At 50.0% G+C, this 27,182-nt stretch overlaps 1 protein-coding gene across 2 annotated transcripts; it reads left to right on the top strand.

Moving 5' to 3' along the window:
- Positions 1-8,592: 8,592 nt before the first annotated feature.
- On the top strand, positions 8,593-25,692 carry SALL1 (spalt like transcription factor 1). Of its 2 annotated transcripts, XM_055145248.1 has the most exons (4): positions 8,593-8,691; positions 10,419-10,511; positions 19,553-22,974; positions 24,107-25,692. In XM_055145248.1, the coding sequence occupies exons 2-4, from the start codon at positions 10,436-10,438 to the stop codon at positions 24,545-24,547; spliced, it is 3,939 nt and encodes a 1,312-aa protein (XP_055001223.1). In that variant the 5' UTR covers positions 8,593-8,691; positions 10,419-10,435; the 3' UTR covers positions 24,548-25,692. The 2 variants fall into 2 exon arrangements, with proteins under 2 accessions (XP_055001223.1, XP_004600727.1); XM_004600670.2 differs by lacking the exon at positions 8,593-8,691 and having other exon boundaries at positions 10,291-10,511.
- Positions 25,693-27,182: the final 1,490 nt, after the last annotated feature.

The following is a 27,182-nucleotide window of genomic DNA, read 5'->3' on the forward strand; positions in this document are numbered from 1 at the left end:
TTTTGCTCATCATGCTCACAGAGCGTTGCCGCCTTTTGTTCGGACACTTAAACTCTCCTGGCTGTTGCGTGGCTGGAAATCAATTACGGTGCTCAGCAAGATCACAGCCAGGATTGGACATGGGACATGGTCTAGCCCCAGGGGTTGAACGCTTGACCTTACTCTTACCACACAAGCGTTCTAAGTCATGAAGTTCTTCCTCTAGTTCCTGAATCTCTTCTTTCTAAACATCTACTCCCTTCATGAATTCCAGAAGACCAAGGATCTTATCCACCTTGTTCTCCATTATATTCTTCATACCTCAAACACAGACTGATGTGTCACTGTCACTGTCACTGTCATCCCGTTGCTCATCAATTTGCTCGAGCAGGCACCAGTAACGTCTCCATTGTGAGACTTGTTGTTACTGTTTTTGGTGTATCGGATTTACCACGGGTAGCTTGCCAGGCTCTGCTGTACAAGCGAGATACTCTCGGTAGCTTGCCGGGCACTCTGAGAGGGGCAGAGGAATCAAACCTGTGTCGGCTGCATGCAAGGAAAATGCCCTACCCACTGTGGAGCGACAGCACAGGGGCTGGACACTGACATGTACTGGTTCTTAATACATGTGAGTTTACAGGATATATAATGAAGGGAGTGAATAAATCTGAACGTGTGAGGATGCCCTATAGATTGAGTTTTTTTTTTCAAGTTACAAAGCTTTGGTTTTGAAAAAAATATATATATATCAGAATTCCCAGATATAGGGAGACAGTTAGGGGGCCACCTACCAACCCTGGGAACTCTACAGATCAAGTGTAAGGCCAGGAGGAGAACTGACAGTGCAGCCCAGACATGGAAACCAATTTAATTCAATGGTGAGAAAGCCAGCCCGGGCTGTCCCCACTGCGCTGGCTGGCTCCAACACTCCTACAAATCATCTGAAATGCTAAATCATGTTTAAATCGCTCTGATTGTGACCAGCGGGAACTATGAAGGACACTCACACATAATTTACATACTGCCAAGCCCTAAGAGCCTCTAAATAAAACCCCCAAGGGCCCCCCGGCTCTATTTTTGAGGAAGGACATCAAGTGACAGATTAAATCGAGTCTGCTCCCTCAGCACTAGGGGAAGAGACATCCCCGTCCACTCACATCTGCGCGCGTCTTAAACCGCATGTGCTGACAGACGCAGCCGGGGAAGCGGTTATTACCCACAGCCTCTGCGCAGGTGCTGTCCGCTCTCCGGCTCACACAAACGCTCCGCTTCCAACAGCTATTTTTTGCTCAAACTTTCATTCTTTTTCCAGATCCTACCCATAAAAAAAAAAAAAGTGTTTCGATCTCAAAGCACAGGAGAGAGAGAGGCTCCCAAGAGCACTCTGCTTTCTGCCAGTAAATTTCCAATTGCATTCCGGTCGCCACATGGTCACAATTGTGTTCCTAATTCTGACACAGTCCTGGTGGATCTGAACTCAGACAGACAGACCCGAGCTGGGAAGGCAGGAAAGGCTGCTAAGAGCATCCTTCACATCTCATCCATTACATTTGGCTACAGAATGCTCCCCGCCCTGTCATGAACATAATTGATTTTTATGATTTGAGCTCGATTTTTATTCCATTATAAAACCCTCATTCTATAATTAATTTCCATTTTAAAAATGAGAGCAAAAAGGCCAGGAAAAAGGAGGCTCAGGTACATAAGCAGTGTTTCTGGCTTAACCTTGAGAAAGAGCCCAAAGAAAAACAGAATTCTGCTTTATTATTTTTGTTTTCTGTGCAACTCTTTAGCTGATGCCACCAAAGAGGCAAATCGTGTGAGCCAAATAGTAACACCAAGTGAATTTTAGGCTGACACCTAAGCAACAGGCCATTGACAGATCCATCAATGCTCAGGAACCTTCCAGAAGCATGAAGGCAGTTTGTCCTTGCCCCAAATGGTCCACAAGCACAACTGGATCTAGCTCATGCACAGTCAAACCTACTGCCTGTTTCCCCTGTGAGTTAGGACTTCCTCATGGAATGTAAGAAATTCCCTGAGATCCACCACTGCTTTTGCCATTGCTCCAGTACTGTTCCTCCTGCCTCCAATCCAAGCAATAGAAACACTCAAATATTTGATTACCCACAAACAGGGGAAGGATTGCCAGGCCTTATTTCATGGTTCTATCCTCCAGGCCCTTTGCACCATAGAGTAAATGAATAAATGAATGAATAGGTGGAAAGATGAAAGAGCAGCTGGCTTGATGGATGGATGGAGGGATAAATGGATGAAAAGGTAATGAATATATTTTAACCATATTATATCACTTGATCCTTACAACAATCCTGTGAGGTAATAAAATAATGTTTGCACTTGTACTGTTAATTATATGCCAGTCACTATTCTAAATTCTTTTCTTTTTTTTTGCTTTTTGGGTCATACCTGGTGATGCACAGGGGTTACTCCTGGCTCTGCACTCAGGAGTCACCCCTGGCGGTGCCCAGGGGACCATATGGGATGCTGGAAATCGAACCCGGGTCAGCCGCGTGCAAGGCAAACGCCCTACCCACTGTGCTATTGCTCCAGCCCCACTATTCTAAATTCTTTATACATATCAATTCTTTTAACTCTTGAAGCCCCATGCAATCAGGACTTTGATTATCTCCAGTTAATAGATGAAGAAACGGGTGGAAGCACATAGGGGTTACAGGGCTAAGAGGAGGCAGTGCTGAGTGTCCGCTGGACCATCTTAAGCTTCCTCTTCATTAGCGACATTTTATGGAATAGCAACCAGAGAGGAACTGGTGGTAATCTGACCAAGGTTCCCCTCTATGTGGGGCCATATCTAAGAATATATTCCCTGGGCACTGTTAAATGACAGTGCCAACATGAAACCCCAGGAGGCTGACTCAATACCAGAGTAAGAGGTATGGGAAAACCTGGTCCACAAAAAATATCTAGAATCAGTAGGAGAGAGATCAAGGGGGCTGGGGAGGAGATGGAGATAAAAGGCAGGTTGTCTCTGCTGTGCTCTCCCAAACTGAAGGTCCTGGCAGGACCCAGGAAAGAAAAAGAAAATGAAAACAAAGCTGGGAGACATGGGCTCGACCCCAACTCTCCTGTTGGGGAAGGACAGAATCAAGAGCTTCCTTGTTTGCATTCCCCAGGCAAAAGCCACAGCCTGCCCTGAGCCAAGTTACAAACCCAAGTTGCCTCTCTTACAGCTCCAGCCAAGTTCTGAGCAAGACTCCCTCACAGATTGCATATTAACACAAACTATGTTGGCGGGTTGGGGGAGGGGAGGGGTTGAAAGGTGGAGCACAGAGGCCAGAATAGAATGAGAAGTATAAACGGGGGAAAGGGGGGAAAAAATGGCAGCGCTCCTTCCTGACACTGGTGTGTAGGAGTTGATGCTTTCAGGATTATGACTTAAAAGAGAACTGCTTCTTTTTGAGAAGACACGTGAAAGCCGGGAGATTCAGAATGGGGAGACATTCGTCCCTGAAAGTTAAAACCCCACGTTAAACTGGGATATTAAGCTGAAGAACACAGAGCTATTATTAAAGTGACTGGAGGAATGACGACGACAATGAGAACTGAGAGGATGAAACCAGGATGCAATAATCAAGAAAACACTGTCGTGGGCTGGAGCCATGGTATAGCAGGTACGGTGTTTGCCTTGCATGCGGCCGACCAGGGTTGGATCCCTAGCACCACATAAGATTCCCAGAGCTTACCAAGAGTGATCCCTGAATGCTGAGCCAAAAGTAAGCCCTGAGCACTGCTGAGTGTGGCCCCAAAACAAAAGAAAGAATAAGGAAGGAATGAAGGAAGAAAGAAAGAAAGAAAGAAAGAAAGAAAGAAAGAAAGAAAGAAAGAAAGAAAGAAAGAAAGAAAGAAAGAAAGAAAGAAAGAAAGAAAGAAAGAAAGAAAGAAAGAAAGAGAGAAAGAAAGAGAGAAAGAGAGAGAGGGGAGGGAAGGAGAAAGGAAGGAAGAAAGAAAGGAAGAAAGAAAGAGAATGAAAGAAAGAAAGAAAGAAAGAAAGAAAGAAAGAAAGAAAGAAAGAAAGAAAGAAAGAAAGAAAGAAAGAAAGAAAGAGAGAAATAAAGAAAGAGAGAGAAAGAGAGAGGGGAGGGAAGGAGAAAGGAAGGAAGAAAGAAAGGAAGAAAGAGAAAGAATGAAAGAAAGAAAGGAAGGAAGGAAGGAAGGAAGAAGGAAAGAAAGAGAAAGAAAGAAAGAAAGAAAGAAAGAAAGAAAGAAAGAAAGAAAGAAAGAAAGAAAGAAAGAAAGAAAGAAAGAAAGAAAGAAAGAAAGAAAGAAAGAAAGTTGATTTTTTAACTCTTGAACACCATTGAACTGAAAAGAAAGGAGAGAGGACAGGGCAATTCAGCTGCCCTTTTCCAATCCTTTCTAACTCATCATTCTTGTGGAGCTGAAAAAGACACGCCTTTAACCACTCAGTTGTGTGGACTGGCAAGGAGCTGGAGTTTCCCCATGCAGGGGAACATTGCCTGTGAAAGTCAGACTCCACTGAGACCTCAGGGGTTGGTAAATTACTACCAAGGTGAGTGACAGAGACCCAGACTGGCCTTGCTTAGATCTGCACTGCAGGGCAGAGGAGAGCCAGGAAGCCAGGGCACAGCTGCAGCCAGAGCTGGCCACCTGATTTCTACCAAACAGAAACCAAAGGAGCTTCCTGCAGGAACCCAGTCCAGGGAGAACCCACCCCAGACAAGCGCTGCTGGTGAACAAGTCCGTAGTAAGACCCTTGATGACCATTTCATTGAGATTTTCTTTTTAACCTGTTCTGTTTAAAAAAAAAAAAAAGAAAGAAAGAAAAGAACGCTTTCCTGGAGAAAGTGGTAAGGTATTCTTTAGCTTCGTCGCCAGGGATTTGCTAAATTAGTTCATCTAGGAGTCCCACCTGGATGTCTTTTATAAGTGAAAATGAGTTTCCTGGCAGACCCCGGTCACACACTCCCAAATGCGCGAGGCTTCCACTCCACACCTATTCCCCACAGATGACTGTAAGAACTAATCACTTTCCACGGGACCCCAAAGTCCTGCCGCTTGAGCTGCAGGATTGGCAGCTGTAAAGCTGATGGTTTTTCTGAACATCCTCACTGCCAGGTTCCAGGAATCAGCAGCACTCCTAGTGCATGAGGAGGATTCCACCCCCTCGGCCCCTTCCCCCGCCTCCCCCCAAAAAAAAACCCACAAAGGGATTTTAACCAAAAGGAAGCCAAGGCTTTCCTTTTTTTCCTTCTTCTTCATAAATTCGATTAGCCTTTTCCACTTTCTCGACTCCGAGACATTTCCTGGGGAGGAATTTTATACCCTTCTACCCGGAGATTCCCTCCGCGAGGTTACTCTTGCATGCAGGCGCAGGGCATTTAAGTGCAAGTTACTCGGGGTGGACGCAAAGTGCAAAATCGCAAGCACTTGCCAGTCGCCTGCGAAGGCAGTTTCTAAATGCCAGCGTGGAGATGGCCCGGCGAGAGAGAAGCAAGACGAGGTCCGGCGCGGGCGTGCGGCGTGGGGCCCTTGGCTGGGTGGCGCGCGGGTGGTTTCCCAGACCGCCTCAACTCGCCACGGTTCGATTTCCAGCCGGTGCCGGCGCCGGGACGCCTGTTCCCCCCACGCAGCCCCCCGGCGCCCGTCTAGAGATAGCCCTTGGCTGCGGGCGGGCGGCGGGGAGTCCCCCCCAGAAAGTGCGCCTGCACGCCGCCCGGGCTTGGCTGGCAGGGGAGCGAGCGCTTCCGAGTGCGCAGCGCCGAGAGTCCGACCCGAGCCGCCCTCTGCAGGCCTCCGGTTCGGAGCCTTTCCAGGGGCCCGGGAGAAGTTAGGATTCGAACGGCAGCCTGTTGGTGAAGGAAGGAGTTTCTGAAGGTCCCGGGGAAACAGCCAGCCGGGCACTGCAGTTCTCTCTCCTGGCACTCTAGCCCCAGCCCTGGGAGGGAAGAGCGCTCAGAGCTCGGCCACTCGCACCTCAATCCCTTCCCACAAACTTCCAGACTAGAGAAAGACAAAAAAAACACCCCGAATGGTTAAAGCGGGTGCACTCAGCACCCCACGCTAAACACCCCCACCCCCGCCGCCGCCGTGGCCTCCACCCCGTCCCTCCCACCCGGGGTAGGGAGGGGAGGGACCGGGAACCTGATCTCCGGGCTTCTGCCCCGCACGTTCCCATCAATAATGCGGATACCCTCGGTGCGCCTCCACCCCCGCCCCCGGGGCGCCGCTGCCGTCTTTTCGCTGCTTTTTTAACTCCGCACCAGAAAGAAAAAAAAAAAAAGAAAGAAAGAAAAGAAAGAAACCGCCTCGACCGCCCTTCGAGCCTCGGTCAGGGGGCAGCGGGGCCTGGGGGCCACAGGTTGAGGAAAGCAGGGGCGCGGGCATGGCACGTGGGGGCGTCCTTGGGTCCTGCGGTGCAGTTCCCGCCGAGCACCGACGGAAAAGGTGGTCCCCGGCCCAGGCCAGGCCTCATTCCAGGGCCCTGGTCAGAGCCAGACTGGGCCCAGATGAAATATATTTGCAAGGGATGTGGGGGGAGCACCGGGCCTCGTAAGGGGGAGGCTCCATCTCCCCTTCTCAGAATCGAGGGTGCTGAGAAACCCGGAACGCTGGCGCTGGATCAGTGGCGGCCTTGGGGCACAACCCTTTGACCTGCGAACCCGCCACCGATACTACTGCAGGCAGGATCTACGGGGGCCCTGGGCGCGCCCTCCTTCAAGAACACCCTGGGCCCGAGCAAAACCGAAGAAACGCACTAGTGGGTAGGAACGCAGGCATGGACCCCCGAAATGGCATTTTGATCATGACCCGCTAAGCGCTTTTCTCGGGTGCGGTTCTGGGTGCCCACGAGGTCACGACCTGGAGCAGACCCGGTTTCCGCGGGGGGGGGGCCCCCAAAGTGACTCAGACTCAAAGGGCCCAGTCTCCTAGTGGAAACTGCGAATCCGGACCCCGACACCCCCATTCTGCCAGCAGCTGTCCACGCAAGGCTGGGAGAGCGCGAACCCCTTTAGCCACGCTTGGGGGAGCCGGGCGCGGGGCTGGGCGGTGACACCTCCCCGGGATGCCTTCTCCCCACTCGTCCAGAAGTAAAGATCCACTCCCACTCTCCGGTTTTTTATCAATTTAATAATCTGTCCCGCGGCACGCGAAACCGTACCCGCACCCCAACACAACGGGCGACCGCGTCAGCGAGCCGCCGAACCCGGGCCCGAAACAATGGCCCATAATTGATGTATTGCCATCAACAATAAAGACCAATTCTCCTCTCCCCGCCATTCCGACCATCCCCCTCCTCCCCTCCCCCCCTCCGCCGCCTCCCCTCTCCTCTCTTCATGGCCACAGAGGGAAGGAAAACAAACAAGAAATTAGCGGGGGGACGCCGCGCGCCGTGCGAGGCGCCAGCCTCCACGCCGTCGAGGACGCACTAGAACGAAAAAAAGTTATGAAAGTTTGGATCCCCCCAATTGATGTCTTTCTGCTCGCCCATTTTTAATTAAATATACGCGAAGCTGCTTTTGGCGTGTGCCTTTCGTTTAGTTGTTTGTCTGAGTATTGGTGGCGTGGAGGCGGACAAAGTTTCTTTCGGCCCCCCACCCCACCCCCCCTTAATCTTAATCACACGTAGGGCAAGTAACGAACACGTGTGAAGCGATTCCCGGGAACTTCCCGCAGCGCACGCAGCGAGAAGCAGCGTTCGCAAGACCGCCAGCTCCCGCGCTGAGCCTGGCAGCATGCGGTGGCCCGGAGGCCCGGACTTTTCAAGAAGCCCAGATTGTTGGGGACCGGTGCAGACAGCTCTAAGCGCGGGCGCCCGAAGGAACCAGCACGCACGTGCTTGGAGATGCGTTCGTGTGCCGGGGAGAGTGCGGAGGGGGTGTTCGTAGGGACCACTGCTCGCGAGGCAGAGGGTGGGTGCAGGATTTTTCACGTGCTCGCGTACACTTTCCTGGGGGTCTAGGGGAAGCGGGCGGCTCGCACCCCAGTAGCACGCAGATCCATCTTTGCCTCGGGATCTCTTTAAATATTCAGTGAGAAATAATAGCATTTGAAGCACCACCTATGGAAACATTATTATCTTCATTCTTCAACATCAGCCACACTGATAGCTTCGTTTGTCTTTTTATCAAAATCTACTGTAACAAACAGGACCTGGGGAGAAAGTGGGAGCGAGGCGGAGAGGGTGCGTGTGAGTGTGCGCGCGCGCACGTGCGTGTGTGAGAAAAGGCGAGCGCAAAAAAAAAAAAAGTTGGGGAAGAGGCATAAGAGAAATGGTAAAGAAGAAAGGAGAAGTTATAGCAAGGGGGGGGGAGAGTCGGCTGGAAGAAAAACTCACCCGTACTCAGAAGATTTAGATGTAAAGAGAGAGCAAAGAAGCTGGAGGGGGGAACGAAAAAAGTCATTTGGGGGAGCACCGTAGGGGTGCAGTGTGTCTGACGCTTTACTCGGATGATCGGTGCCCACTTCGCGCGAACCGACCGCGGTGCTATCCAGACACACAGGCGCTCCCGAATTGGGGCGTCCTTATGAGCCCTCTCCTTTCCCGATCGTGAGATAGGGCAGGGATTGTGTATCTGCACCCCCCTCCTCCCCTCCTCCCCGATTACTCAGCCGAAGTTTAGTTTGTCCTTTGGGCGCAGCACTTCGGGAACCTTGGAGAGAGGAGACCCCGAGACGAGAGGGGGAAGAGCTAAGCCGAAGACCGAGTCTCAGGTTCGCAGGCGCCCGAGCCCAGCGGAGGAGGGAACGCGGGGCCCCGGCCTCCCAATTCCGGGTTCGGGGGGCTAAGGGGGAGGGAGGCAAGCTGCACCCCAGTCTGAGGGAGATGGAGACAGAGCGGAAAGTTGGGTGCCGCGCTCGGCAAGTGTCCGAGAGGTGGAGGCGAGCTTCCGCGGGGCCAGATAGTTTATAGAGACCCCCCTAACTCAACCCCGGATCAGCGCCACCACCTCGTCGGCCCGAGCCTGGGGCGCTGCCCCCTCCTCCAGGACTGAGAGCCCAGGGGTCCTGAGGAGTGACCCGGTCCAGCCGGGCCGGGCCGCCCCTCCCGAAGCTGGGGGCGGGGGGGGGGGGGAGAAGCTCTGCAGCGTGCAGGGTAAGCGGCGCCCACTCCCATCCTCGCCCCCCTCCCTCTCACCTCCCCCGGCGGGAGCTGAACTCGGAGCCCCGGGCCGGTCCCTGCTCTCCGCCCGCCCCGGGCTCGGCGGCGCCACCGCGGCCGCCGCCTCCCCGCGGAGTGACGCGCCCTGCAGCCAACCGGGGCAGGCGGGGGGAAGGTCCGGGAGGGGTCCTGGGCGGAGCCGGGCCGCCCCTTATCCCACGGGCTCGGGGCTGCATCTCCCGAAAACTTCAGCCCTAATTGTCCTGGGAATGTCCGAGGTAGAGAAAGGGGGCGAGGGAGCCAGAGAGAGACTGCGGGATCTGGGCCGTTGGAGGAAGATCGGGGTGGCGGGAGAGCTGCCCCTCCCCACCCCCCCCAAGACCTCCCCCCTCCCCCAAACCCATCACGTTCCCAAACCTTTCCTCGGTCCTCTTCTCCGCGCCCCCGCGAGCCCGGGATCCAGGGGATGGAGAACTCCGGGCGATGGAGAGCCGAGCCAGGCGGCGAGCGGGAGGGAGGCCGGGCTGCGGGCGGGAGGCGGACCGGCGTGGGGCTGGCTCTTCCCCACTCGCTTTTTTTTTTTTTAATGGGAGTGGGGGTGGGCTGCTTTCTGGTAGCTCTTAAAGAAACGAAGAAACACTCACGAACCGGGACTTCCCTTCCCCCCCACCCCCTCCAGATTCCGCCACGGGACTCCCTGCCCCCCCACACCCCCCTCGCGGGCCGCGCGCCTAGCGCTGGAGTTGGGAAGTTCGCGGCGCGCCTGCCGCCTGGGTCTCCAACCCGGCCGCCCGCCGGCCCCACCCCCCACCCGGGCGGCTTCATTCCGGGGAGGGCATGCTAATTTGGGTCGGCCCAGTCCGAGATGTGGGGGCGGGGGGGGTCGGGGAGGGAGGGGGCGCAGGCCCGGGCGCCGGTGCGCAGAGGCGGGGAGCAGGGCCCCCGGCGGCCGGGCCGCGGAGTCCCGGGCGGTCGCGAAGAGGGTTAACCCAGTGTCGGGCGGCGCGGCGCGCAGAGCCAGCCCCGCGGCCGGCTTATTGGGCCAGCGCGCGGAGAGACAGGGGTCTGCAGCAAATCACGAACTAATTGATTAAGGCGAGCGGGTTTGAATAGCGCTGGCCCGGTGCCAATCGCCTTTCAAAGAGCCCCTCTATGATTAATCGCAATGCATTATTGATAATCATAATTATAGCAGGACACATGCGCGCTGAGCCCGGGGCCGGGGAGCCGGGGAGGGGGCGGGCGGGCCGGCGGGCGGGGGGAGCCGCCGCCGCCGCCGCCGCTCGATTTCCGTAATTTTGAGAAGATTTTTTTTTAGTAATTTTTTATTCTGCCCCAGCTGATGTTTGAGCCAGCATGTCGCGGAGGAAGCAAGCGAAGCCTCAACATTTCCAATCCGACCCCGAAGTGGCCTCGCTCCCCCGGCGAGATGGTGAGTGCTCCGGCCCGCGCCCGCGGACACACACAAACGCACACACACGCACTCGCACTCACACTCACGCACCCTCGGACCCACGCACACGCGGCGGCCCAGCGCCCGCTGCCCGGCCGCCGCCGCCGCGTCCCCCGCTCGCCGTCTCCGTTCGGCGTGGTGGCTTTTTTCTTTTGGTTTTTTTCCCCCCCCTCTTTCTTTTTAATTTTCCAGTGGCCTTTGCTGGACTTCCCCCGGCCGCCGAGAAAGCAAACACTCCTCCCTGCGGGATCTTTCCGGAGTTGTTGGGTCTTCTGGGTGGGGGGAGGAGAGGGGACACGCCGGCCTTTCCGGGCAGCGGAGCGGGGACCCGCCGAGCCGCGGTCGGGGCGCGGGTGCGGGCAGAGGCCCGTGCCCGCCTGCTCGGGGCCCCTCATGCTCCCCGCGGCGCTCCCGGGGGCCCCCAGCGGCTCCTCGGCCACCCCCGTTCTGCTGCTGCCCTGGGGGAAGGAAGTTTACTTGATACTCGGGGCCGAACTCCGAGCGTCCGGGGCTCCCCGCGCCGCGCCCCCAGCCCCCGACTCCTTCGCTCGCGCTCCACCTGGGCCCGCTCCGCCGAACCCCGGGTGCCTTTGGGGTTCAGAGCAGCGAAGATACATGGAGACTCTTGTCGGGGCGCCGGCGCCTGCCACGCTGGGGTCGCGGTCAGGGGGCAGAGCGCTCTTCTTAGATGCTGCCCCTTGCCCGAGACTGAGTGCAGAGGAGATGGGGGGAACGTGTCGGGGTCCGGCTCCCCAAGTTTTATTATCCCCCCGATCTTTTCTCCCAGCACATGTGCCACCGCCCCCCCCCCCCAGGTCCTTAGATTCGGAGTGCACGAGGTTGAGGATCGCAGCACCCTGTATTTCCCGGAGTCGTGAGGGTCCTTTACCACGACTGGGGGGTTTTGGGGGCGCTTTTTAGACCAGAAGAGAGCCCCTCAAAACCAGTTCTGACTTTCTCCAGTGGAAGAGACCACTGCGGGGTCCCAGAGGGAATGAACAAGTCCGGAACAAAGTTTGTGTGGGGAGCTTGATAGAATCTGGAGCGACAGAGATCAGGGCAGCAAGCTGGGGGTACGGACGGAGGACACCGTCCTTGCCCTCCAGGGGAACTGACTTTAGGGGGAGTCCGCGCTGGAGGCGATGGTGCGGCGCGGGGGACTCGCTCTCCTGGTCCCCTGCTCACGCCCCGGGCGCAGGAAGACTTGGGACTAGAGACCCTGGAGTGGCTCAGAGATTCTGGACGCCTCTCTGCAGGCTCCAGCTTTGGGGGTTCTGGAGGAGAGGGCTGGGAACCGAGCAGGGCTCCGAAGCGTGTCCTGAGGTCAGCGCTGGACTCCGCGGCCGGCCGGGCCCCGCGGTTCCTTCCCCAGAGGCCTGCTTCTCCGCAGAGCTGGGCGTGGGGACCCACCGGATCCCACCAGCCAGGCTCGCGCCTGCTGGCGTCTCCCCACTGTCAGGAAGGGAAAGGGGGAATTACCGTAAAATATTAGGGAGAACTGAGAATGATTTTCAAAAGTGTTTACGGCGTTTGTCCCACCTCTTCCCGCCGCTCTTCCTTGAAATTCTTTGGCCCTTGCGGAGTCCCTGTGAATTCTCCGTCTGCGGAGAGGAGCCCCTGAACCCCACTTTCCACACTAGGTGAAACTGGGTCCACCGTAGTAAAGCAGGCTAAATTATCCAAGGCCGCCGCAGCAACCCCCAGTAATTTTTTTTTCTGGATTTTCTCAGCTAGCAGCTTCTCTTCCTCACCCCACACCCATCTTTTCCTAAAGTTTCTGGTGAGACTTTTGCTTGCCCAGCTCAGGGCTCAAGGCTACACTTTGCATGAGACTAACTAAAGGAGAGGGAAAAGTTCCTTACTTTGTTTTGTAAATTTGTACCGATTTTATGCATTTTCTAAAAATCTCACAATAAAGGCTCTGGCTTGGGGATACATGATGTCTTGTAAGCTGTGCGGTTTTTCCCTGCCTGGCTTCTGACTTCAGAAAGGGTTTCTCAAAGAATAGCAAAAGGGAAGGCCCCTCTTCCCTTCATTATTTATCAGACCTTTTTTCAAAGTTTATTTGAGCTTTGAGGTAAGTTAATTAAGTGAATCAAGTTTCTTTCTCTCTCTTTTTTTCTCTCTTCTTTCCTTCCTCCCTTCTTCTTTTCTTACTCTTTCATCCCAAAAGCTGGTTCATTGTCTTAAGAATAGCAAACTGTTAGGGGTCTTGCCGAGCACCCACATCCAATCCCACCCCCCCAACCTCTTCTCTTTCTCTTCAGTAGTAATGGTTTTAGGTTATGACTGTTTTTTATGTGGAGGAACAATAAGTTTGGGTTCTCCTGCTTAGAGGGTAGATTTTGTAATAGGTTTACAGGATTTAGTATGTTGTAATAATATTAGGACACAACTAATCCTTCTCCCCGGCTCCCTTACAGGAGGGTCCTACTCTCTTTTTTATTTGGGGAGATTGGGGAGTGAAATGGAACCCAGAGTTTATGACATAGCTCAGAGTTCCCTTTGAAAAAGTCACCCACTATTCCACAATAATTTTACCAACCTCCATTCCTTCTCCCCTTCCCCAAATAGAGAGAGAGAGAGAGAGAGAGAGAGAGAGAGAGAGAGAGAGAGAGTGGTAAATTTTTAGAAGACAAATATATGGTTACTTTTCCTTGATGCTGAAATAGACTTAAAATATGACAGATAAAATATCAAACATACAAAGTTCTATCTGGTCACTGCTTTTTATCCTCTAAGAGCCCCTCAATCCAGAGTAGAACTAGAAAAGTTTCTAGACCCCAGTAACAGTCATCCTGAAAGGGGACTCCCAAAGCTAAGGGCTGCATGTCATGCATGTGTGTGTGTGTGTGTCTGTGTGTGTGTGTCTGTGTGTGTGCACGTGCATGTGCTCATACAAAGAACACCAGGGCCCTGCTAAAGCGCCACATCACTAACCTCATTGCAACCATTTCAAGAAAACAGGCTCGTCTGGTCAGCTTTAAAATGTGCTCTTTTAATTCTATTTGATAAAGCTGTAAGACCAGCAGCACCCTAAAATAAGCTTGGGATTTTTGACTTCTTATGAAACTAAGATTCTGGTAGATGTGACTTGCCTCTTAAACAATATTCAACAAGTCTCAGATTACTTGTAGAAAAATGACTGCCATTGGAAAAATTATTTACTGAGATAAATAATTTTGAGGAAAGTAATTATTAAAACCTAATGGTTTGCATGTGAATTTGGGTTTCAAAAGAAAGAGAGAGAGAGTGAGAGAGAGGGTATGTGTGTGTGTGTGTGTGTGTGTGTGTGTGTATGTGTGTCTGTGTGTGGCTTTTCTTCCATGGGTGATGTTTTTAAGATGAGTGTAACTACATGGATAATCCATTCATTTAGTTTGGCACTCAGCATTTTTTACAGAAAATATAATATTGGGAGAGAGATAAAAAACATCATTGACTGCCTATAAAGCATTGACTTGTGTGAAGTATCTTAAAATTTCATCTTATTTCTATTAATAATGAAATTCTATTATTTACCAAAGTAATTTACTCCATGTGGGCAGCTTAATGGCAATACATTGATTTCTGGGCCCAAAAGGTTACCGAGAACTATAATTAATTGCTTTTTTTGAAAAACCGACACCTGCAAGATAAGGCAGTTGGAAAGAATTCATGTTTAGTCAGGCCTATGTTAAGTCTGTGCCATAATGGGAGATGCTGGAGGATAAAATAAAATGCAAATAGTTCTTGGGGATTTGCTTGGGGCTGTTCATACTTCTTAAACTGTTAAAAACAAAACACAGGCAAGCCAAAAGTTAGCTGAGCAAGAGAGACTGTGTGTGAAAGGGATTTTTGTGATACTAATCATTTTGTGGTTTATTTTATGTCCAGTTTCACCTATGGTTTATAGGCAGAAGTAGCAATTGATAGGTTATTCTTTGGGGGGGTTGATTTCGCATCTTTCCGCTTTTGAAGCATGTTGTCATTTCTCACAATCTTGAGGAGGCAGAGATCCTCATTTGTAATTTGCGGGTCTTACTGGGAGCCTGGGAAGTAGGGAGACTCCTAGTGCCCCAAGTTTTCCGCGATGGCAGCGTTGTAAGCAGAACAAATCCCTTCTGCAGTCTTAATTCAGTTTTTCTAAGACGTCTCCTGGCCCTGCTGGCTATGTCTTCCCAAATATTCTTAGATTACCCCAACCGAAGCTGTTTAGCTGTTCAGTAAAGGAGATGGCAGATGATTCCCCGAGAGGCAGCACCCCTCCCCCCCAGAGGAAAGTTTGTGTGCCAGGCTTTAGAAAACCTCCATGTGTCCAGCTGTTTTAACCTTTGCTAGCCTCCTCCCATGCAAAGGTGACAAGGTCCAGATCATAATATGTCCTTCAGTATCTCCCCAGTGACCCCCAAATTGAGTCTTGCTAGTCACTTAGCAGGAAGTTCGTAGTTTATTTTAGTTTCACCTTATCAGCTTGGCTTCTTTTCCTAACCTTACTCCCCTGTCACCCTCAGATGCCAGACCCCCAAAGGGGAAGATTGACAGGTCCTTCCCATCGCTCCGGTTTACCCTCAAACAACAGGGATTTAGTTTCTTGTGCCTTTGCCAATGTTTATGTAGTCAAAGTTTAGATCGCGCCTTAAGGAGTCTCTCTTTTCCGCGTCACTGGAAGAGGAAAGCCACAAAGAACTTTTTGAACAAACCCTTGCAACTGGAACCCCATCTAGTGTTCAGTTTGATTCATCCAAGGGGTAGACATTTTCCCCTTTCATTTATTGTGTACACGAGGTGGGCTCAAAGCAAGACTTGAAAAGCAGTGAATGTCTTGTCGGGCTTGCTATTTTTCCCAGAGATTTCACTTGTATTCTTTCACTAGAAAATACACAAATCCTGGTCAGACACTGAGGAAACTCCAGGGCTGACATAAATATATCCTGAGGCTGTGTTTCACGGAGAGGAACCATAAGACAACACAGAAAATATGCACAGCATATGTTGTAATGTTTACAATTTCTCCAGCATCTGAAGCTGGACATTCAGATTCAGGCTTTTTCCAGGTCTATGAAAAAAAAAAAAAGATAAAAGACCGATTATCAAGGATTGTGACAGTCACCTTAAATTGGTCTGTGAAAAAGAAACAGTCTGCTAAAATTACAAGTAAAATCATAATCTTAAACAGTTCTTTTTCAAAAATGCTAATATGATTTTAAGGTCCTGGGAAGGAAAGTGAAAGATCTTTTTGAGGATTTCCAAAAAAGAAAACTCAGTGTGGTAGGGGAGGGTTGTTGGTGTTTTGTTTTGTTTCTTCCTGGCTGACTAAACCTTTCTGTGTGGGGTTTGGTTTTATTTTTATTTTCTTAGCAGACAAACACTGGAACACTTCAGTTTTTCTGCTTCTGCAATGTTAGGTTCAGATGATGAAAAACTGGCAAATTTGCAATGGGCATCAAGTACTTAAGTAGTACAACAAGAACTAAAACATCTGGGATTTCAGTCGAAATTGTGTGGATCTATCAGACCACCCCAAGCAAATAGAAATGTAGAATTCCAATTATCTTTTCATGTGTATATTCTTAGAAAACCACTACTTCTTACATTTTCTTATTGGCCAGGGTTACAAAATAATTTGTATTCAAAATCCCTAGAAAAGAAACCAAATGTTATTTTCACCAGTACAGGAACAAGGCAACTGTATTTACTATAATGGGATCACCAGTTGCAATCCTGTGCAATAGATTGTTGAGAAAGATACAAGATAGCAGAGTCTGGAAAAATGAACTAGAACAAGCTAATGTACATGTGTATATCTTATTATAACTTAAAATATTCCCTTTGTAGTTAAAGAATCAAATTTATTCTTGTGTTTTGTGTGTTTAAGTTGTTTCATTGAAATTCTGTTCAGAATGTGGAAGATAGATTTAAAGTTAAAAACTATTAACAGGGTAGTGACACTTTTGATTTAAATAAAAAGAGATAACAGAATTCTTTCTCCTCTTCCTCCTCCTCTTCCTCCTCCTCCTCCTCTTCCTCCTCCACTTCCTCCTCCTCCTCCTCCTCCTCTTCCTCCTCCTCCTCCTCTTTTTCTTCTTCTTCTTCTTCTTCTTCTTCTTCTTCTTCTTCTTCTTCTTCTTCTTCTTCTTCTTCTTCTTCTTCTTCTTCTTCTTCTCCTTCTTCTCCTTTTCTTTTTCATCTTCTTGTATTCATAAACATCAGGAAATTAAATTAGTTGACTCTACAGTGAGATCAGATGTCAGCTTATTAAAATGTTGTGAAAACTAAGCTAAAATTTAGCAGATTTTTTTAAAAGTCTCTTTCTTACAAGCAACTAGGCATTTATTTTTAAGCATCTATGTTTTCCCATCCAGTTAGCACAATCCTAAATATAAAAATGTTCAGGTTGCAAAACTTGAAAATTCTCAAGTGAGTCTTGGAGAAGTACAAATGCAGGATTCAAGCAAAGGAAAGTAATAATCCACTAAATCCTATGAAGTATACTTCTTTTAATTTTCTCTATATATTATAAGAATATCAGATGTTTGGAAGTTAAAAAGAATTAAAATGCCCTTTAATCGTGAGCACAGATGTGCTAAATATTTGAAGCAACTACATTGTAATGTGTACAATTGATGAAGTCAGTTTTCTGATTTCCCTTGCTAGTTATTTAGTTCTGAATCTGTCATTATTTGTCTAAGCCCAGCTGACCAAGCAAAACTGTGTTTTAAAGTGGCTTTATGTTTTGATAAATGTGAGCTGGTTGAAAAGTATTTTCCACTGAATGCAGAGCTTAATAGAACATGCTGACATAATAGTTTTAATGCATTTTGTTGAAAATGTGTGAACAAACAGAATAGCTTTTGTTCCTTCATAATTGGCTGTAAAAGTAGATGGAAACATAACCATTACATATGGAAATGTGCAAAGAGAAAGAAATAACATTTCTGTTGAATATATTAGGAATTGCATTTCCTAGTTTAAAATAAGCATCCGAAATGGATGCATCATTTAAAATTGGTTGTCAAAATAAGAAGCTTTAAACAGAATTTTTGTCACATTATTTTTGTCCCAAGTTAAGCAACATAACTTTAGCGAATTTTGTTTAATATTTTGTTTATATTATTTTAAGGCAGGGAGAGCGACAGAAAGTGCTTAAAACAGCACCTAGATTGTGCATAGGAATCCAGTGCCAATTAGGATGATTAAACATTAAATTAAAACTGAATCATTACTGGTATTTTCTGCTACAACTAAGATTTGTTTGGTATTGTTAATGCATTTTGCACTATACCCTTGTGGAGATTAAAAGATGGGTCTTAAGAAAGCTAGCTTGTTAAGTACAACTTAGCTTCTCAATAACACTCCTAGTGAATACGAGTGTGCATACATTTGGCATACTTTACCAAAGGCTTCTAATCAACTTCGGCATCACTCAAGGCAGAGAGTTAAGGAATTTTCAGAAGTTAGTCTTTAGGTATTAATTCTCTTTTTGGGAATGTAAAACTATTCAAATCTTCTTTGATGTTTACTACCAAAATGGCAAAAAACTGGCTTCTTTGAGTTGACTCGAAGTTTACCAAAATTTTTTTTCTTAAACCCAGCATTTTGATTTTGTATTTATTCTTTATTCATATTTGCAATTAGTTTTTTTTTTTTCCCCCTGCAAGTTTTCTGGGAGATTCAATTTGGAAGTCATGGAAACTAACTATTATCTGATTCAGTTCTGCAGAAAAGCATGCAGGGAGGTAATCCTTGAATTAAACAGTTTTTTTTTTCACAGCCTTCAGAGATGACCACACACCATTTGTACAACAGAAGTTGCTGTTCCCCATGCTGGGCAAACAATGGGACGCCATCCTGTCTTTGAATAGGATGTTAGCCTGGAGTTGGAGATTTTTATGTTTAATTTACAAATGGATCTTAGTGAGAAGAAATCTGAGCAACCGGTGGAAACAAACATGAAATAAAGGGATTTTTATAATGAAAGGTTCAGGACAATCTGTTAAACAATTGATAGCAGTTAAGAGCGAACTGTTTTTAAAGACATTCCGACAGGAGAATTGCAAGGCATTTCCAAACTCTAAACCAAGAATTCTTTCTTTTCTATCCCTGAACTGCACATCTTTCTTCAACTTGATGTCTAATCAGAAATGTAAATCTCATGCCAGTTCTTTTCTTTCTTTTTTTTTTTTTAGATAAAAAGAGTACTTTTGATGAAATATTTAGAGCCATTAATATTGCCATTTGGAGTATTGTGGCATATATTCCCTGATTAGCAGAATGATAGCAGGGTTGCGTACTTTAATTTAAAAAATAAACATGCCATGGCATGAGATAGGGGTACCGGGCGTGCCTTGTCATGGATTATGATCATTGTGTTTCTCTTCTGTCTGTGTTTTACTTTCTCTTTTGTGTTCCACCGAGTCTGGGAGCATTTCGTACTGACGAGACAGCAGAGCACGTCACGGATCAGACTCTGCTCAGGTTGTAGGTTGGGCCTGGAGATGATTTTCAAGTTGTCAGTCTTCAGCTTGGGGCTATGCATTTTCCCCCCCTCTTGTCAACAACTGATTGGAACCTGAATGACTACAAATTAGTTCAGTGACAGAACAAACTGTCACAGATATCTTTGAATCCATTGAAAATGAATAAGGTTGACAGAAACTCAAGAGCCTAATAAGTCCTCAGAATGGTTGCTGGCCCCTCTCTGGATGAGTAGACAATAAGGTATATAAAATATTGGAAATCAATGCTTTGCTATAGAATTTCACTATGCACCGATGTCTTCGGTTCATAGTATTTTATATTTTGATGGATTATCTGAAGGCCATGGCTGTCCTCAGATAGCCAGTTGTTAGAAGTGTCTCCAACTCCCTTAACATTTAATTATGAGCATTCGTAGGTGATATTGATTGGTCTTCAGCGTCTGTAGTTGTGAGTTTTGTGCGTTGAATACAGTTGATCCCACTCTTCCTGGTTTTTGAAGGTGTGGGTGACCCCATGTGCCCCGGCCCACCTTCTCACCCTGCACCTTTTGTTGTTGGCAGGCAACACCGAGAAGGGTCAGCCCAGCCGCCCTGCTAAGAGCAAGGATGCCCACGTCTGTGGCCGGTGCTGTGCCGAGTTCTTTGAATTATCTGATCTTCTGCTCCACAAGAAGAACTGTACTAAAAATCAATTAGTTCTCATCGTCAATGAAAGCCCGGCCTCCCCACCCGAAACCTTCGCCCCCAGCCCTGCTCCGGAGAATCCTGAGGAGCGAACAAATGACACCGTGAACAAAGCAGAGCAGGTGGACTGCAGTGACCTCTCGGAACACAGCGCACTGGACAGGGAAGAGTCCATGGAGGTGGAGGCCTCGGCCACGGGCCAAGGTGGTGGCAGCGATGGCGGCCAGCCGCCCAGCCACAGCGGCAGCTCCTCCACAGGTACCTCAGCGATCACAACCTCTCTACCTCAGCTCGGGGACCTGACGACACTGGGCAGCTTCTCCGTCATCAACAGCAACGTCATCATCGAGAACCTGCAGAGCACCAAGGTGGCGGTGGCCCAGTTCTCCCAGGAAGCGAGGTGCGGCGGGGCCTCGGGGGGCAAGCTGGCTGTCCCGGCCCTCATGGAGCAGCTTCTAGCGCTGCAGCAGCAGCAGATCCACCAGCTGCAACTGATCGAGCAGATTCGTCACCAAATATTGCTGTTGGCGTCTCAGAACGCAGACTTGCCAACATCTTCTAGTCCTTCTCAAGGTCCTTTACGAACATCTGCCAACCCCTTGTCCACACTAAGTTCCCATTTATCTCAGCAGCTGGCAGCAGCAGCTGGATTAGCACAGAGCCTCGCGAGCCAATCTGCCAGCATCAGCGGTGTGAAACAGCTCCCCCCAATCCAGCTACCTCAGAGCAGTTCTGGCCACACCATCATCCCATCCCACAGCGGCTCTTCCCCCAACGTCAACATCCTGGCGGCAGCAGTCACCACCCCATCTTCAGAAAAAGTGGCTTCGAGCGCTGGTGCCTCCCATGCCAGCAATGCAACGGCCTCGGCATCATCCTCACCAGCTTTTGCAATAAGCAGTTTGTTAAGTCCTGCATCTAATCCACTTCTACCTCAGCCGGCCCCTGCTAACTCGGTCTTCCCCAGCCCTTTGCCCAACATTGGAACAACTGCAGAGGATTTGAACTCCTTGTCCGCCTTGGCCCAGCAAAGAAAAAGCAAGCCACCAAATGTCACTGCCTTCGAAACCAAGAGTTCCTCCGACGAGGCGTTCTTCAAACACAAGTGCAGGTTCTGCGCCAAGGTCTTCGGGAGCGACAGTGCCTTGCAGATCCACCTGCGCTCCCACACGGGCGAGAGGCCGTTCAAGTGCAACATCTGCGGGAACCGCTTCTCCACCAAGGGGAACCTCAAAGTCCACTTCCAGCGCCACAAGGAGAAATACCCGCATATCCAGATGAACCCCTATCCCGTGCCTGAGCATTTGGACAATATCCCCACGAGTACCGGCATCCCCTATGGCATGTCCATCCCTCCGGAAAAGCCCGTCACCAGCTGGCTCGACACCAAACCGGTCCTGCCCACTCTGACCACCTCGGTGGGCCTGCCGCTGCCCCCGACCCTGCCGAACCTCACTCCCTTCATCAAGACGGAAGAGCCAGCCCCCATCCCCATCAGTCATTCCACTTCCAGCCCCCCAGGCTCCGTCAAAAGTGACTCCGGGGCCCCCGACCCCACCACCAGAAACCTGGGCGGGCCCCCTGAGGAGGGTGAAGGGGCCGCTGTGCCACCCCCTGGAGGCAAAAGCGAGGAGAGCAGTGCGGGAGGCGTGGTTGCCAGTTCGGCCCCCGGGGCGGCCAGTGGCGGTCCCCTGAACTCCCCGGTGGCCGACGGTGGCCCCGGCAACACCACCACACTCACCAACCCACTGCTGCCACTCATGTCTGAGCAATTCAAGGCGAAGTTTCCCTTCGGGGGCCTCTTGGACTCCTCCCAAGCCTCAGAGACGTCCAAGCTCCAGCAGTTGGTGGAGAACATTGACAAGAAGGCCACCGACCCCAATGAGTGTATCATCTGTCACCGCGTACTCAGCTGCCAGAGCGCCTTGAAGATGCACTACCGCACGCACACGGGTGAGAGGCCCTTCAAGTGCAAGATCTGCGGTCGGGCCTTCACCACCAAAGGGAACCTAAAGACCCACTACAGCGTGCACCGGGCCATGCCCCCGCTCCGAGTCCAACATTCCTGCCCCATCTGCCAGAAGAAGTTCACCAACGCCGTGGTCCTGCAGCAGCACATCCGCATGCACATGGGAGGGCAGATTCCCAACACCCCCGTCCCCGACAGCTACCCCGAGTCCATGGAGTCGGACACGGGCTCCTTCGATGAGAAAAATTTTGATGACCTAGACAACTTCTCCGATGAAAACATGGAAGACTGTCCCGAGGGCAGCATCCCGGACACGCCCAAGTCCGCAGACGCGTCCCAAGACAGCCTGTCGTCTTCGCCTCTGCCCCTAGAGATGTCGAGCATCGCTGCTTTGGAGAACCAGATGAAGATGATCAATGCCGGCCTGGCTGAGCAGCTGCAGGCCAGTCTGAAGTCAGTGGAGAATGGGTCGGTCGAGGGGGACGTGCTGACCAACGATTCGTCCTCGGTGGGTGGTGACATGGAGAGCCAGAGTGCTGGCAGCCCCGCCATCTCAGAGTCTACCTCTTCCATGCAGGCTCTGTCCCCATCCAACAGCACCCAGGAGTTTCACAAGTCACCCGGTGTTGAGGAGAAGCCACAGAAAGCAGGGCCAAGCGAGTTTGCCAATGGTTTGTCCCCCACCCCAGTGAATGGTGGGGCTTTGGATTTGACCTCTAGCCATGCCGAGAAAATCATCAAAGAAGATTCTTTGGGGATCCTCTTCCCTTTTCGAGACCGGGGTAAATTTAAAAATACTGCTTGCGACATTTGTGGCAAAACCTTTGCTTGTCAGAGTGCCTTGGACATTCACTATAGAAGTCATACCAAAGAGAGACCGTTTATTTGCACAGTTTGCAATCGTGGCTTTTCCACAAAGGGTAATTTGAAGCAGCACATGTTGACACATCAGATGCGAGATCTACCATCACAGCTCTTTGAGCCCAGCTCCAACCTTGGCCCCAATCAGAACTCGGCGGTCATTCCCGCCAACTCGTTGTCATCTCTCATCAAAACAGAGGTCAACGGCTTCGTGCATTTTACTCCTCAGGACAGCAAGGACACCCCCACCAGTCAAGTCCCTTCTGGGCCTCTGTCATCCTCTGCCACGTCCCCAGTCCTGCTCCCAGCCCTGCCCAGGAGAACACCCAAACAGCACTACTGCAACACTTGTGGCAAGACCTTCTCCTCATCGAGTGCCCTGCAGATTCACGAGCGAACTCACACTGGAGAGAAACCCTTTGCTTGCACTATTTGTGGAAGAGCGTTCACAACAAAAGGCAATCTTAAGGTACCTCCTCACCCCATCTGCACTCCCCAGCCCCACCCCATGGTCCCATGGTCACTGATTTGTAAGGCTTCTCTCCCCCCACCCTGGCTAGCTCCCCCCCACCCCGACACACACACTCAGGCAGGAAGATAGTTCTCCCCAGGGAAGAGGCCTGTCTCGGGTGTGTGGGGAGCTGAGTGGAGGAACTGGAAGGTCAGGACCACAGCAGGAACCAGGGCAGCCTGCAACCCACCCATTGAATAATCTGGTACCTAAGCGAGACAGCAGCAGTCTAACTCTGGTGTCTCGCTAAGTGCCCCAAATGAATTGCTTTACCTACCAAGTAAGACAGCCTGGTGTGGCCGTGGGGTATTGATTGAAGGCCTCCGTGTGGCCTGTGTGCTGCCCGGATCACTTAATAATTACAGTTCTCCTCGGCATAGGCATCTATTTTTCATAACCATGCAGTCCAGCCGGGTTTGTTTTTCTGAAAAACAATAACGTCACTGCTCTGCTAATGGGTATTATGATAATTGATTATACAACACTTCCTACTGATAGGTGTTGGAAATAAAGCAAATATGCTTAAGTTCTAGAGCAACAGTTGAGGCCGCAGATTGTGTACATTTTTCTGTTGACAGAGTATTTCTCTAGAGATTGCCGCCAGTAATGTGAGATAAATAATTACTTTCTGGCTTTTCTCTCCATGCATGGGGCCCTCCTCTGGGCAATCAGTGAGGGGTGCTCTCTTCCCATCTGAAAAGGACATTTATAGGGTAAAGGGTGTCAGATACAATACTTACCATGGCAATGAGAGTGGACATAACAATTCTTCCCCTGCAAGGAGCTATCTGCGACTGACTGGCTTGCTGGAGGCCATTATCAGCTAAGTACGCGTAATAAAAAAGGAGTAAGTAAGGCATCCTGACCAGGGAGAGGAGAGGGAGCGGGCGGCAGAGAGTCCGTGTGCTATTACAAGTCACTGGAGTGGACGCCACGATGCCCTTTCTGCTGTCAGGCACCTAATGAGAGTAGACGTTTAGGCCACTTGCTTTGTCCAGTGTTAGGATATGAGTTGAGACAGATGCAACTATTAAAGCTTCTCCGTCCTCTCTCCACTCTCTCCCTCTCCCCCTGTCCCCCCTTCTCCCAGGTACACATGGGCACACACATGTGGAACAGCACCCCTGCACGCCGGGGCCGGCGGCTCTCTGTGGATGGCCCCATGACATTTCTAGGAGGCAATCCCGTCAAGTTCCCAGAAATGTTCCAGAAGGATTTGGCGGCCAGGTCAGGAAGCGGAGATCCTTCCAGTTTCTGGAATCAGTATGCAGCAGCGCTCTCCAACGGGCTGGCGATGAAGGCCAATGAGATCTCCGTCATTCAGAATGGTGGCATCCCTCCAATTCCTGGAAGCCTCGGCAGCGGGAGCAGCTCACCTATTAGTGGGCTGACAGGAAACCTGGAGAAGCTCCAGAACTCAGAGCCTGGCGCTCCTCTGGCCGGCCTGGAGAAAATGGCAAGCAGTGAGAACGGAACCAACTTCCGCTTCACCCGCTTCGTGGAGGACAGCAAAGAGATAGTCACAAGTTAAAGAGGCTCTGGCTGGGGGAATGAGCCTTCCTGTTCACCACAAGACACCGCTCCCCCTCCTGCTGCCTTGGCCTCCTTCTCCTTGCCCCTTCCTCCCCCATCCCCCCTCCTGTTTCCCCCAGGTCTATGAACTACAACATTATGAAGACGTTCTTTTGTATCTTGTTCAACTTCTAGAGTTCTAAAAAAGCTTATTTATTAGTGATATAACCTTGCTTTGCAAACAGAATGCAAGCGTTAACTTTGGTCTTCTGTATTTTGGACTAAATACTAATTGACTAGAGTGCTGTAAACTTGCTGTCACATTTATGGCCATTGCAAGTTGCCCTGCTAGGCGGTCTTAATCTGGCATTAACTTATTTTCTATATCCAGTTTAATATGAATCTGGTGTTGATGCAATGCCTCAGTGATGCATTAGATCTCTAATAAAGTCTGTATATAAATGTTCACTTTGATCCTGCTGGGAAGTTTTATCAGCAAACACATTGTCTAATCTTTCGAAACAGAATTAAGGAAAGGACTGAAAGTACAGACTGAACAGTGTGGTTCTTTGAAAGGTTTAGTTTTTTTTGATTTTTATTCTAAAATTCAACCTGCTTTTTTTTTTTGGTAGATTTAACCATTTCCGTTTTGAACTGCTATTTGTATTGTGCTTTTTACTTGAGTCGTCCTCAATGTTAATAAGTTTCTGTACAGTAATAAGCACGCAGAATTCTTTAGAGAAAATACAAGTGTTGTTTTGGTAGTTGAAACTGAGACGTAACATTTTGCCTTGTAGGTATATTCACAATAGAAAGTGTGTGCTGGGATTTCACAATGCTGCTAAGAATAGCATCTTGAACAACCTTCAGTGGAGAAAATGTAGATGCTCTTGTATATACAGTAAGAAATATCACTTTCATGAAAATGTACATATGTTCCTTACAAGAGCAAATGCTTCTTCTTGATTCAGAGAGCAGGTATAGTGTTTGTTTATTTTGTATTAGGTATGGAAGGAAAAATTGGACTGTTACATGCACTTTCTTGGAAAGTTGAAAGGAAAGGGGGGTCCAATTTCTTTAACATTTAATACTTACTAACAACAGAGATACTGTAATTTTACTCAAGTAATCAAATACATTTTTTTTGCAACAGATAAAACAAAATACTGTGTCTGTGTTTTCGGAGTGCATTTCTATTTAGCCAGACGCCCAAATGTCCCTGATTACTGTGTCCCCAGGCATCAGTAAAAGGTGTGTGCAAGCGTGTGTATCTCTCTCAATAAGGAATTGTAAAAGTGTTACAGAAACAGGTTTGCATGGACCTCTGTTTTCTTTCTTCCCCTTACATTTGGATGCACTTCTATATATTTTTCCAGAATTAATGACTTGTTTGGCCATTCCTCTCCTCACAACACCCCTCCCCTAAACACACACACACACACACACACACACACACACACACACACGGAAGGGAAAGGAAATAGAAGATGGCTGAGGTTTCATTAGGCTAGATAAGTAGGTAAACCATCTTCAGGAGGATGTGTGCTCATTTTGACTTGGGATTGATGCAGCAGTGGTTTCACTTCACTTAATTCTGTTGCGTTTTCTTTTCTGTCTTTTTTTTTTTCTTTTCTTTTTTCTTTTCCCCAGGCAGCTGAGAGCAGCATGGCTGAAGAACTCCTGATGCAGCTGGGGTTATATAATCTGAATCTGAAACTGGGCCTCCACCCAGGGAGGTCAATGTGCTCTTTATTTGATTAGTCTTTTAGGCTCTCACACACATCCATATTTGAAAGAAAAAGTCAATTTTAAAAAGGATGCAGCGTAGAGTCAATTCAAGGGTTTCATCTTCCAGTTTCAATCGGATTCTTCCTCTCACGCTTTGACTCGAGGGAAAATATGGTTTTCTCCTGAGCACTGTTTTGGGGGTGAACTAATAGGGTGGAGATTAATGTCTAGAAGAGTCAGTGAATTTTTTTCTCCCCGGGAGCGGTGAACGACCCGCAGTCGGTGACCCTCGCCCAGGTACAGAAGAAACAGCGGGACCAGCGTGCAGCAGAAGTTTCTTGTACACAGGCCACTGCGGCCACTCTCGGTTGCGCCTCCAAACTTGGTGGTCTGGGCGCCCAAACGCTGCCTCAGCCACGCGGGGGCCCGGCCCCGCGATCCCAGAGTGGGGAGCTGGCCCCAGGCCGCGACAATTCGCGGGTGGGCGCCCCCTGATCAGCAGAGGGCTGGGCGGGGGTGCACGCGGCGTCATGACGCACAGACCCTCCCCGCTTCTCGGCGCGCCAACATTTGCACGGTGCTAAGTCTCACTCGGGAGAGTCCCGCCTGGCCGCCCCCAGGAGACAGACACTCCTTTCTCCCGCCCCCCTCCCCCCCCACAACCTCCCACCCTCGGGGACGAGGAGCAAAGGGCCCCAAGCGCCAGTTCTCCGCCGGCCCTGGAGACGTTTGCGTCGCCAAAGGGGCGTGCGACTCCTCCCCAGGGCTGGGCGCGGGGAGGAGGTGTCCGTGCCTGCGTGGTCAAGTGGTGGCGGGGGGTCGGAGCTTCTCCCGGAAGCGGCCCCCGCGCCCCGGGATGGAGCCTGGGGCCCCAGTGGGGTGGGGAGGGGGGACCCCAGGGCAGCGGCTCGCGCTCTCCGCCGGTC

This window comes from Sorex araneus, chromosome 8 (assembly GCF_027595985.1).
Source record: "Sorex araneus isolate mSorAra2 chromosome 8, mSorAra2.pri, whole genome shotgun sequence".
In the NCBI taxonomy this organism is placed as follows: domain Eukaryota; kingdom Metazoa; phylum Chordata; class Mammalia; order Eulipotyphla; family Soricidae; genus Sorex; species Sorex araneus.